Genomic DNA, 13,287 nt, shown 5'->3' on the forward strand with positions numbered 1-13,287 from the left:
TCTGGTAGTGTTCTGTGTGGGTGATCGTCTACACAGACGGACATAGACATGTACACACACTCACACACACGTCTGGTAGTGTTCTGTGTGGGTGATAGTCTACACAGACGAACATAGACATGTACATACACTCACACACACAGTAATCCTAGGTTCATAGGTATTTTCAAATTTAAATATGAGCTGTGAGTCTGGCTTACTGTTTTGTCTGGATTTGTCTGGATGGTTTTCTGGCGTCAGGGTATGCTAGCCTTTCTTGTATACCTTTTTTCTCCTTTTAGGTGTGAGTAAATCTTGAGGTCTCACCAGCAAAAAATTTTATTATGTTTTTAACTTTTACACTATTCAATTCATTATTTTTTTTTAATGTTTGAGCCTATTGTGGTGATATTTCCTTTTATTTGGACATTCTACTTTATTAAAATATGGGTGTGAGGGCTGGAGAGATGGTTCAGTGGTTAAGAACACTGCCTCTTCTTCCAGAGGTCCTGAGTTCAATTCTCAGCAACAACACGGTGTCTCACAACCATCTGTAATGGGATCTGATGCCCTCTTCTGGTAAGAATACGTACATGCAGATACAGCACTCATACATAAAATGAATCTTAAAAAAAAAGATGTGTGTGAATATTTCCTTTGTGGGTAGGGTTTTTTATTTTTGTTTTTGTTTCTGTTTATTTCTCTTTCTTGATCATAACATTTATTTATTTATTTAATTTCAGAGCTCGGGTCCAAGTGTCAGCCCTAACTCAGTCCAGGTAAATGCCTTATCCCTGAGCTGTCTCCCCAGCCCCTGTGGCACTCTGTTATTAAAATGAGTCTTCACAGATCTTGCCTGCTGGTTACAGTTTCTAACAGTTTATTTAATTATTTGGAATGCAACACCTTCCAAGTTTATTGAGTCTTGTTTTATGCCTGAAATGTGATTTACATTGCTAAATGCGTTGGGAAAGATGGTAGGTTCTACTTGTTTTGGCCAAATGATTAAGTCCTTGCACCTTTACAGCCTTTCTTCCTATATCTATACTGCATTTACTCCCTTAGGTGACAGTTACCTGGCCAGCCTGCCATTTTGTTCTAGTACTAATATTATAAGGAAACTTTCTCTTATGTTGTTTCTGCCATTGCTAGGAAACTTTCTCATGCCCAAGTTGATTGGGTACTCTGTGATGTTCTGTGCCCTTGGAAACCCATCACGATAGAAGACAGTGGAACTGCTTTGTATAGTTACCCACAATGAGCTTGGATCCAAACCAGCCACCCAGCAGCACTTCCTGCGCCTGTGTTTACGCTTTTGTGGTATTTGTTTCTATCAGCTGCCCCTGGGGCGGACCCAACCTAAGAGAGACACCTGCACCAATATAAGAAATTATTTGGAATAAGACTTCCATTTTGAGTGGTGGTCGAGTAAAGTTTAAGTTCCTGAGGCCTCCCTGGGAACTGCCATCCCACGTGGCAGAGAGAGCCATGTACCTGGGTAACTGGTGTCCTGGTTGGTGAGTTAAATGAATGTTAGACAAGTCCCATCCTGATAGACAAGACACGGCAAGTCTGCTGCCACCAATGACGACAGGATAAATGTACAACAAAGGCATGTTCCTAAGGAAATCTCCTGTCCTTCAATCCTGATTGGTGGAATAATTTGGCACAGATGTTTTAAGCTTAAAATTCCTGTGGGATCTTAACTCAGTGCCACCACCAGCTCCTGAGTCCGGATTTGTGGCCCTGATCCATCGTCTTGGGCTATGGCATTCAATAGCTATCTCTACTTGTCTGAGTGCTTCGTGTGGCGATTCCCAGATGCCAACACCTGACCTGTCATCCTTTGGAAGAGGAGTCTCTAAGACTGTTTGTTCTCTCGCTTCCGTGAATTTTTGTTTGTGTGCTTTGAAACCCTGCTGGTAGATGCATATCAGTTTGGGAAGCTATGTTTTCTGATAAACTGACTTTTTTTTTTTTTTTTTTTTTTGGTTTTCGACCCAGTTTTCTTCTGGTTATTTTTAGTTAACATATACCTTTGTTTGGTTGGTTGGTTGGTTGGTTTTTTTTTTTGAGACAGAGTTTCTCTGTGTAGCCCTGGCTGTCCTGGAACTCACTTTGTAGACCAGGTCGGCCTTGAACTCAGAAATCTGCCTGCCTCTGCCTCCTGAGTGCTGGGATTAAAGGCGTGTGCCACCACGCCCAGCTAACATATACGTTTTAATACTTGAATACTTGTATTCTCAACGTGTTTATATTTAAACTGAGAATAAAGTAGAGACTCTCTCTCTCTCTCTCTCTCTCTCTCTCTCTCTCTCTCTCTCTCTCTCTCCATTTGATACAGTATCTCTCTATAGCTAAAGCTGTTTTAGACTTGCCCTGTAGCCCATCATGGTCTCAAACTCACAGTCCTGTTGCCTCAGTCTTCCAAATGCTGGCTTCAACAGTTTCTTTTTGACAGCATATGGTTGACTTTTATCTTTTTATTAGATGTGTCTTTCTTATTTTTGTGCTTGTTGCATTATGTGTATTCTGTAAATATTGGTGATAATACAGGGATATAGGAATAAATAAATTCTGCCTTGCAATCAGAACTGATGTACCTGCCCATGAGTATATTTAGGCCATTTACATTTAATGTTGCTATTGGAAAGTTTGGGTTTAAGTCTACCATCTTTCTATTCCATTTTTATTTCTCTCATTCATTTTTCTTCCCTGCCATCCTTAAGAATGGTTATTTTTAATGATTTCATGCAATCTCTTTTGTTAGCTTATTGGCTGTGTCTTTCCCTTATTTTAGGACTTAAATATTTCTTTTAGAAGTGACTTTAAGTTGAGTCTTCCAGTTTTTGTAATGAAGATTAAACCCCCTAAGTCCATAGCAGGTAAGCCTTTTCCTTTGCTGTTGATCTTCCCATTGTTCCCTGTTAGCCTTACTCCACACTCCGGTTTTCTACTTATTAGCAGTAATAGCTAATTAAATGCATAATTCTGAAGACACTTTTTTTTAAACTCAGAGGCTCTAGGACTGAAAAAACAAAAGAAAACACAAATATTATAAGGATCTAGTTAGCAGACTTAGAAGACTGAAGAGAGACAACATTTCTGATTGCTAGGCAGAATTAACTCATTCCCATACTTCTGTGTGAGCCATTTGTCACTTCTTTGCTTAGTGCCTGCAACCAAGCCTGGAGATTAGAGAGCTGAGTCTCCTTCATCCTAAAAGCTGAAGGTCTGCCAAGGGAGAATAGATACAGTAGGATAGTTTAAGTATAGAAATTGGACTTAAATTAGTTAGTTTGTTGCAAATTGGTTATTAAGAAAAAGATGAAAAAAGAAAAAAGAAAAAGATGAATCTGCTGGGCTTAGTGGCACAGGCCTTTAATCTCAGTACTTGGGAGTTGAGGCAGGTGGATCTCTATGAGTTTAAAGTCACCCTGTCTACAAAGTGAGTTCCAGGACAACCAGAGCTACACAGAAGAACTCTGTCAAAAGAAAAAGAGAAGCAGGGGTGGGGGTATGGGGAGGGAGAAAAGAAAAGAGATGAATATGTAATCCTAGCATTTGGGGAGACAGAGGCAAAAGGATCATGAGTTCAAAGTCATCCTCTGTTACATCATGAGTTTGAGGACAACCTGAGCTATGTGAGACCCCTGAAGGAGGCAGCGGAACGGATAAAGGAGATGAGGGTTCATTGAATTCTGGGGTCTCTTCAATCCAGGTACCACATTTAAAAGCCCCTTGGAAGTCTTTGCAAAGGTAGAGGACTATGTGGGGCTAGGCTCTGGGCAGAATCACTTTATCAAGGATGTGCAGTGGGAGCAACACATGGAGATCTTCTATGCCTCCTACAAGAAGCACCTGGAAGGGGAGTGGGAAGAGGAGCCACTCAGGTGAGTCTGAGGGAGTAGGCCCACTCAGGTGAGTCTGAGGGAAGAGGCCCACTCAGGTGAGTGCTTCCTGGCACTTCCTGGACCCACCCAAGATTAGTTGCCTCTAAAAACTTTCTGACTTGGGAGAATTTCAATATTTTAAAAAAAGTTGTTTTTAATTTTACTCAATTAGGGTTTTTTTTTCTTTTTATGTGTATGGGTGTTTTGCACCATGTTTGTGCAGTGACCACAGAGGTCAGAGGAAGGCCTCGAATCCTTTGGAACTGAGTTTTAGACAGTTGTAGGCCATCCTGTGGGTGCTGGGACCTGAACTGCTCTAGAAGAGCAGCCAGTGTTGTTAACCATGGGGCAGCCGCTCCAGCCCCAGCAGATTCCTGTAAAATGCTCTGTGGAGAGAGTTTAAATGTAGCTAGCAGGAAGGCTGGCAGCTACCGTTGTAAAGGAGTAGTGGCCCAGCTCAGCTGAACACTGTCCAGTGTGCCCACATTCCTGGGTTCAAAGCCCAGCACTGCAGACAGGGGCACACCTGTGGAGAGGAGCAGTAGACTCATGTTCACTTTAGAATCATGTATGACATCTTCTATAACAAAAGATAACAAAACAGGACATAAGCTACTCCTGTTACAGACATTTTCCTCCATTTCCTTCTTGCTGTTTTGCAGTACTGGGATCTAACCCAGGGTCTGTGCACGCCAGACAGGATGGGTCTGTGCCAGACAGGATCTCTGCTGCTGAGCACTGCCCCAACCCCTCTTGTCTTTCTAAATGTGATGTCATGTAGGTCTACATTTACTACAGTAAGTTAGAAGTAACATGTGCTTACACGTTGGTCAGCAGGTAGGTCCCGTTAGCCCACGTTCTGATGATAAGAACTGAGCCCAGTGTCTGAAGTAGCCATGGTATTAAGAACCAGCTTGCCTTGCAGTTCTGGAACATTCTTGTTTTCACATGTAAAGTAAGACCTCCCATTTTACTGTCAAGTGGACCTTAAATATCCTCCTAACAGGACATGGAGTCTAAAGGCTCTGCCTTAAAACCCTAGCCTGGCTTGGTGGTTCCCAAGTCATTCCTACTGCCCAGCGAGATATTTAGGGACCATATTAATTATCCACTATGGGAGTACCATGAGAATCTGCAAACACTCCAGTTCACCAGTACACTTTGAGTTTTGTGACTCCCCTGCCCCCCGGTGAGAATGTCACCCATGTCTGGCCTTCAAGGGATCGCCTCTGAGGATAGACATGACCTCCTAAAGCTGGGGTCTCCTTTGGCTGGGGCCCCACCTTCACTAGCACTGTCTTCCTCTGTGACCAAAGTCTGTTTGGCCCCCAGCCCCAGCAGCTAGAATGTGACTGTCATGGGACCTGGGAGGGAGGCCCACTTTCCATGTCTGGTCTTAATTCCGTATTGTGCCAGATCTCCCCGTGCCCAGGAGTCTGCATTCCTCTGACTCCTGTCTGTCTTTCCAGTATGGCCACCTTCCATTTCTTCTATACTAAGTCCTTAACAACCATGCCAATGGATGTCAAGAGCTCTTCGGGTAAGTGTGGGGTCGGGGAAGCGGTCCTTTGAGCAGCTCTTGCATGGTGGGACGAGTGAAGATACAAATTAGGCTTCCAGTTGTAGCTGGGCAGTGTCTGTTTGGTCTGTGTCCCTGAGCCCAGTTTCCCTAAAATGGAAAGCACACGGTTTCAGGGAGGGGCTACCTACAGGGGATGTGAGCCTAGGCCTGGCTGCTGCTGCTGGTTAGGAACCCCCCTTATAGCAACACTCAGACCAAACTCTGGTATCCAAGTGGATACTGACCTTTCCAGAAGACATGAAAACAGCCCAAGGGCCGCTGTCCTTACCCTAGGAGCATCTTCTGTGGAGGGACCACTGTTCTTCCCCAGAAATCCACCTTTCTGCTGAGTGGCACCTGCTAGCACGAAGCACTCCAGAATCTATAAGCAGCACACTTGCCACACAAACCAAAGGCTTCCTGGTACCTAATCATGTCCGTCCTTCTCTCCCCATCCCAGGGACAGCATGCGTCCTTGGCATACACTGGAACGGACATCACAACTTCTTCCTCTATTCCCTGATGAACAAAGCTCAGAAGGATAAAACCGGTACTTGGACCGCAAAGACTGGGACAGTGCCTGAGCTCAGGACTCTGAGAGTACGGGCTTCTCCGGCTGAGCTGTTAGAGTGTGCAGCCAGAAACAGGGTGCTCAGTGGGCAGTCACGGTCTGTCCCAGAGTCACCAAGTGCACAGGCCCCACACAATCTGTTGCGAAAGGAAAACTGGCTTGCCTTCTGAAGGCCAGTGCTAGGCCCAGCCCAGCGTATAGGCCAGTTGCTTCACCTCCAAGTCACTATACATCACTGTCTGCTGAGTATTGGTTATAAATAGCAAAACCCAGGGAAACCCTTTGAGGTTGAAATGCAGGTAGTGATCGTTGCCAGACACGACCATGGATGCAGCCCCTCGTGTGGTCCACTCAGGATGAGGCCTTGGGTGGCTTCACACTGCTTTAGAAGTCAGGTTGTCTATGCAAGGAAGTGCTCTAGCCCTCTCCCAGGCTCCCTGGCTTCCAATCCCCACAGGTCTGCTGATTGGCTGTGGCCTCGGTCAAGCCACTTGCTTCTGTCTGATCTGTGAAGTAGGGTTCTAACAGGACCTGCCACGTAGAACTCTTCTGGGAATTAAATGAAATGCTACCTATAACAAGTCTAACAGTGTCCTGTGAGTGCCCACAAATAGCCACTGGAGGAGGAACTCAGCCCTGAAGAGGTGGAGAGTCTAAACCAGGGGCTCCCAGTGCCCAGGACCCGGGGTTAAGTAGACTGGTCTAGGCGTCAGATTTCCCCAGAGGGAGGCTCTGGGCAGGGCAGGGGCTGAGGGGAGCCTGGCAAATGGTCTCCTCCCTCTAGAGTATGAGAACGTGTGGCCCTGTGCTGCGCCCATTGTAATGTCTCAGATCAGCAGTTTCTCCTCCTACCTGGCCCTTGTCTGTGAGGATGGTGTGCTCATTCTGTGGGACCTGGCTGAAGGTGAGTTCCTCATCGCGCCCCTCAACTGTGCACCTGATGTCTCACCTCAGAGAGACTCCGGGAGCCTGGGAATTCCTTCGGTTGCTTCGTGTTCCCAGTCCTGGGGCAGCTGGGGCAGCTCCCCCTCCTTCATCCCTGGGACACACTACTGAGCTTCTCTGGCCCATGGATGCTCTGGGAGTGTGCTCTGTGCCCAGCAGTGCACCAGGTCCCCTTCCTTGTTACACTGCAGAGAGGGTCTGTCTCCCAGCACAGCTGGAGAGATCCTGCAGCCTCTGCCCTGCTCTCAAAGAGAGCAGGGCATCTTCCAGGGCCTCTCTGCTCCCATGCCAGTCGGCAGGAACCCTGCTAGTTTTAGAACTGAGAGACCTAAAGGGTGGCTAAGGTGAGGCCAGTGGCTGTTCTGGGTGGGCAGCATTGTGATTGGGACCTAGGGCTCTGCTCCAGCTTTGCGGAAGCAGACATCTGAGAGCATCTACTAGCCAGACCTCAGCAGGGATGCATGAATCAACACTGGCTCTCAGCCCCTTTGGCCAGAAGCTCATTTTCATTTCAGCAGGAGGACATTAGTAGATTCTTGCTGGCAGTGCGCACTTTCTAAGGCCATGTCTGTATACCCTGCATCCCATGAGCAGCCATAGGTCAGCTAGGCCATTGCTGTCTCTTTCCCCGTTCCTCCTTACCCTTGGTCCCCTATTCCCCAACTCTTCTCTAGGCACAAGGCTTTTGGAGGCCATGAGCTTCTCCCTTGCAGATGCAGCACATTGCTTGACTTGGTCCTTGCTCCATACATGTCCCTCATAGACTCCCTGATCACAAAACTAGAGCCATGGCTGCCGCCTCATCTGTTCTAATCAGCTAGAGTCACTTTCTCCCCAGGATTCCTCTTTGGGGTCCTTGCTCTGCCTGAGGGCTGTTTCTGCCAGAGCGTCCACTTCCTGCGGTTCTTCCTGGTGCACGACGGACATAACGTGTACCCTGACTACCCAGTGAAATGTGAAGTTATGTGTGTAGTGCTGTGCACTGACGCTTCCCTCCATTTGGTGACAGCCAGTGGGACCCAAGGACCCACCAGCAGGGTGCTTGTGGAAAGGTCAGTGGCTTAGGGACAGGACAAAGGTGATAATCTGCCAGACAGATGGCTCTGTTCCACAGGTCAGACTGACAGCCTCTGACAGAACTGCTGCCATAGCCACCATTCTGCTGGCCATAGTAGGACACAGTTCTGTGTTCTGTTGTTACTATGCCATATTACCAGAGGCTCAGTTCTCCCAAAATAACTCTCACCAGTTTCCCCAGAGACCTGGGTTTTTTGTTTGTTTGTTTGTTTGTTTCGTTTTTTGAAACAGGGTTTCTCTGGGTAGCCCTTCTGTCCTAAAACTTGTTCTGAAGACCAAACTGGCCTTGAACTCACAGAGATCCGCTTGCTTCTGCCTCTCCAGGGCTGGGATTAAAGGCGTGCACCACCACTACCTGGTGGTTTGTACCTTTAATGTTAGTACCCAAGAAGCAAAGCAGCTTGGGCTGTAGAGCCAGTTCCAGGCCGGGGCTACACAGTGAGACTTCGTCTCGAAAATGGTTTAAATATTATATGCATGCAAATGAATCTATACAGTGTGTGTGTGTGTGTGTGTGTGTGTGTGTGTGTGTGTGTGTGTGTGTGTGTGATGGATAAACTCCCTGTGTCCAACAGAAACCAATGATCTCTAATTCCCTAAGGAACTGAGTGGGTTCTCCCCATTCATCCCTGAAGGCTGTTAACTATCAACTGCCACAGATCAAACTTCTCCTAATGTTACTGGCTGCAGAAAGCAGTTCTTTAACATTGTCCCCATGCCTGTAGACAGCCACATCGGGTCTCAACTGGCTTTACCTAGCTTGTACAAGGGACTGCAGGCCACTGGTGGCTCAGCCAGGGGCTTGGCCTAGGGCAGCTTCTGTCCCACTCCTGGAAGCGACAGGCTGTTGACAGGAAGCCTCGTTTCCCTTCCTCCTGGTCTCTCCTGCAGACTGTCTGAGGCTCCTTTACATGCTGGTCTGAGGATCCCAGCACTGAGAGGGCAGCAGCAAGGTACAGATGTTTCTCCGGCTCCTGGGTTTGTGCTAATAATGTCTTACTGGCAAAGCACATGCTCCTGTCACGACCACATCCAAACAGTGGAAGAATTTTTGCTTTTTTAGGTTTCAAAAAGATTTCATTTTATTTTATGTGTATGTGTGTTTGACTGCGTGTGTGTTTGTGCACCAGGTGCATGTAGCAGACACAGAGGACAGAAACGGCTATCAGATGGCCTGGGACAGAGTGACGTGGTGCTGTTAACTAGCACATGGGTACTGGGAACCAACCTGTGTCCTCTGGAAGAGCAGTAAGTGCTCTTAATCACTGGCCCACATCTACAGCCCTAATTTTTTTTAGAGAGTTGCTGCTAAATATTTGGGTTTTTTTTCCAGTTTCCACCTGATTTTCATTATTGTCATTCCTTTGATTTAAGAATTAACCACCTAGCTGGGCATGGTGGCACACGCCTTTAATCCCAGCACTTGGGAGGCAGAGACAGGCGGATTTCTGAGTTCGAGGCCAGCCTGTCTACAGAGTGAGTTCCAGGACAGCCAGGACTACACTGAGAAACCCTGTCTCAAAAAAAAAAAAAAAGAATTAACCACCTGTAGCTGGGTGGTAGTGGCACACACCTTTAATCTCAGTGCTCAGGAAGCAGTCTGGCCGATCTCTGAGTTCAAGGCCAGCCTAGTCTACAGAGTAAGTTCTAGTACAGCCGGAGCTACACAGAGGAACCCTGTCTTGAAAAACAAAAGAACAAAACAAAACAAAATTAACCACCTATGTGTGGTTTTGCCTCTAAACAATGCATTTATTAAGTTGTGTATTTTTAGGAAGCTTATGACTGGAATTCTATGGATCTCCAAATTGCCTTCTATTTATTTGGTACTAATTTGATTTGTAACACTGACCATGAGAGCAATTTATGTTGGCACATGCACCTCCAGTTCAGTTTCCACTGTGCATTCATTATATTCTGCGATTTAAGCAGCCTCCTGATGGTGAGTGCCCCGCTGTGCTGTGTTTAGATTTTTTTAATGTATTTACTTACTTACTTACTGCTGCTGTGAATGATCTCGTCACATATAGATACACCCCGAGCATTTCTCTAGGGTAAATGCCTGGGGAGATAGTAAAGTCTGAAACCGTCACAGACGGAGACTGCCCCCTGTTTGTGTCCTACAGGCCTGGGATGCACATGGAAGAAGCTATTTGTGCTGTGGCTCCAGTCCCAGCCTTGCCTGGCATGGTAGGTTCCCAGAGTCTTGTTCCTCTTCTATGAGTGTCTTCATCATCCCTTCTAGACATATTTGTTGACAGCCTACTCTGTGCTCGGCATTAGTTTTGCTTTGGGGTATGTAGAAATGGAAGAGAGACTCCAGGGCTGCCGGTAGCCCTCAGCAGTAGAGTAAATGATAACAGGCCCTGGATTCAACCCCGAGCATCAAATAAATAACCACACATCAAAGAGAAAGTTCCCACCCTTAGGGTGCCCACTGTTCATCAGGAGACAAAACACCAAACAGCTGCCTCAGAGTGCAAGTGAGGCTGTGATGTAATTTGTAATGGATGCCCGGAACAGAGTAGTGACCACCTGGTGCAGAGGTTGCAGAGGGGGTGTGACAAGAGGGGACAGCAGAATCAAAAAAGTTGAAACGCCCCAAAGTTCAGGTCTTTAGGTATGGAGAGGGACGAGGGTGGGTATGGGGCAGAGGGACCAGCCTTTATATGGTGGCAGAAGGATATGGACATACCTCCTATTGATGTGACCCACAGCATGGATGGGTGGGGACAGGGAACATTGTCTTCCAAGTGGAGCTAGAACCGCATGCTGGACTGCCTCTGGATGCAGCTGATCTTGCCACATCCAGCCGACTCCCTTTCAGGGCCTATGATGGAGACAGGCCAGAGAGAAAGTCTGTGTTTCCTGATAGGACTTGGCAGAGGAAGAGGCCCATAGGGCCCCGGGAGGCTTTTAGAGTGTATGAGTCTACTATGTCCATTCTGTGCCCACCAGTGATCAGTGAGCAGTGCTCAAAGCTAATGTACTGTTGGGTCCCTGTAGTCTCCAGGAGATGGGTACACCCGAGAGACAACACCAGGACAATGAGCTCAGGAAGTGACAGGAGGGACCCCAGAGGCATACAGGAGGGGCCCCGCAATCTCAGGGCCGATAGTGAGGGATGGGAACAGCATACTGCAGTGACAACAAGACTTCTCCTTGTGGCAACAAGTAAGAAGAGGGACAGATGCTAGATGAGAAGAGGGGTCCTGAAGCAGGACCTGTGAGATCCTTTCTGTGAGAGCCGAGCCTGAGAGAAGATGGTTTTCTTTCCCAGGTGCTCATCTTTTCCAGGAACCATTCTGTAACCCTCATGGATGTGGCCAAGGCGGAGATCCTCTGTGCCTTTTCGGCCACAGCATGCTGCCAGCAGGCACTTCCCTGGAAGCCACTGTTTGCTGTATCTCCACACCATCCATATTTTCTGCTTCACGGTATGGAAGGGGATATGAGGGAAGCTACCCAGCGCTAGGGTCCACTACACTCTTCCCTGGCTCACAAAGCATGGTGACACTCCTCAGTTGCTTTCTCAGACCCCTCTGTCCCAGGCCAAAGGAGGCTGCAGCCTGGTTCCCACCACATTTGAGAAAGTGCTGGCAAGGTCTTTGTTCTGCGTAATTAAGTAGTTCTCTCCCAGCTCCAGCCAGATGAGGTGGCCTCCATACACAGGAGCAGGCCCTCGCCCCAGGACCCTAGCCCCATGGAGAAAGCAGGACACTGAGTATGGCGACCTCCTTTCCTCACAGGAGCCCTTCCGCATGGTCAGACCACGTCTGCTGATGACCCCAAGAATACCACAGATTCTGTTTTCTATTTTAACTTTGAGGACTACCTGCTCTTGAAAGATATCTCCAAAAAGTGCACCATTTCTCCAATGGCTGTGCACTTCTCCCAGATGTTGCCAGTGGAGAAAAGATGTGAGCAGATCCTCCAGAGAAGGTAAGGACCCTCCCATTGTATGATTGTGTTTGGGTGAGCCATCTCTGATGTGCTTTCTGGCTAAGAGCCTTTCTGTACCTAATTGCTGCTAACTGAAGGATTTTTACCATGTGAGTTGACTTATCCTGCTCTGTGAGCTCCAGGCCGAGGAGAAGCCCCCCAAAACCAATGTGGAGACAGGAGAGGTGGTTCAGCAGCTAAGAGAAGGGGCTGCTCTTTTAGAGGACCTAGGTTTGATCCCCATCACTTACATGGTAGCTCACAGCCATCCTGGAACTAGAGTTTCAGGAGATTTGACACTTTCCTCTGGTCTTCCCTGGCCTCAGGCATGCACATGGTGCACAGACATACATGCAGGTAAAACCCCTACATGTTGTGGGTACAAACCCAAAGACCAAATTGAGAATCTATATTAACCTTAGAGAAAAACACTTCTCACAAAGCAGTCTTGAACACATTTTATAGAAAGTTTTTTGTTTGTTTTTTTGTTTTTTTGTTTGTTTTTTTCTTTGTTTGTTTGAGACAGGGTTTCTCTGTGTAGCTCTGGCTGTCCTGGAACTCACTCTGTAGACCAGGCTGGCCTCGAACTCAGAAGTCCACCTGCCTCTGCCTCCCGAGTGCTGGAATTAAAGGTATGCGCCACCACCGCTTGGCTTTTTTGTGGTTTTTCAAGACAGGGTTTCTCTGTGTAGCCCTGGCTGTCCTGGAACTTACTTTGTAGATCAGGCTGGCCTATAGGGAGCTTTTGTAGAGGGATGTAAAGCAAGCGAGCAAGTAAGCGAGCAGTTTAACAGAAGCCCAAAAAATGCAGTTAGCTGGGCCTCTCAACTCAACCCCAAGTTTCTGAAACAGGGTTGGATACTTTCCCATGGTGCTTTTCACAGCAAGGGGGGCAGAAAGGGTGGGTTCTGTTTCAGGTTAAACCAATGATGGCTCCTGCTGAGACAAGACACAGAAATATTTCACCTGTTGCTCTATACACATAAAATAAAATAATAAAAAATTATCTTTATAATAAACAAGGTAGATGACTCTTGAAGAGCATGCGTTCATGCCCATGCACCTGTATGAACACAGACACATATGTATACACCACATACAAAAAGAAAAGAAAGAAAGGGAGGCAGAACGGAGAGGAGGGAATGCTTCACTTGATTTCCCGCGTGACTGTGGCCATACCTGCAGTTTCTCACTTAGAAAATTAAACTTTTCTGCCGGGCGGTGGTGGCGCACACCTTTAATCCCAGCACTCGGGAGGCAGAGGCAGGTGGATTTCTGAGTTCGAGGCCAGCCTGGTCTACAAAGTGAGTTCCAGGACA

The 13,287-nt window shown here is 47.2% G+C and overlaps 1 protein-coding gene across 1 annotated transcript in view; it reads left to right on the top strand.

The window, feature by feature from the left end:
* Wdr93 (WD repeat domain 93) overlaps positions 1–13,287 on the top strand; it is a 37,223-nt gene that overhangs the window by 16,704 nt on the left and 7,232 nt on the right. Inside the window, exons 7-16 of the mRNA XM_021220117.2 lie at positions 723–758; positions 2,780–2,864; positions 3,701–3,872; positions 5,342–5,412; positions 5,894–5,983; positions 6,789–6,908; positions 7,788–8,001; positions 10,153–10,216; positions 11,307–11,463; positions 11,776–11,968. Of these exons, the coding sequence (XP_021075776.1) occupies positions 723–758; positions 2,780–2,864; positions 3,701–3,872; positions 5,342–5,412; positions 5,894–5,983; positions 6,789–6,908; positions 7,788–8,001; positions 10,153–10,216; positions 11,307–11,463; positions 11,776–11,968 (1,202 nt within the window). The remainder of the gene's footprint in view (positions 1–722; positions 759–2,779; positions 2,865–3,700; positions 3,873–5,341; positions 5,413–5,893; positions 5,984–6,788; positions 6,909–7,787; positions 8,002–10,152; positions 10,217–11,306; positions 11,464–11,775; positions 11,969–13,287) is intronic.

The sequence above is a fragment of the Mus pahari genome, chromosome 1 (assembly GCF_900095145.1).
Source record: "Mus pahari chromosome 1, PAHARI_EIJ_v1.1, whole genome shotgun sequence".
NCBI classification, from domain to species: Eukaryota; Metazoa; Chordata; class Mammalia; order Rodentia; family Muridae; genus Mus; species Mus pahari.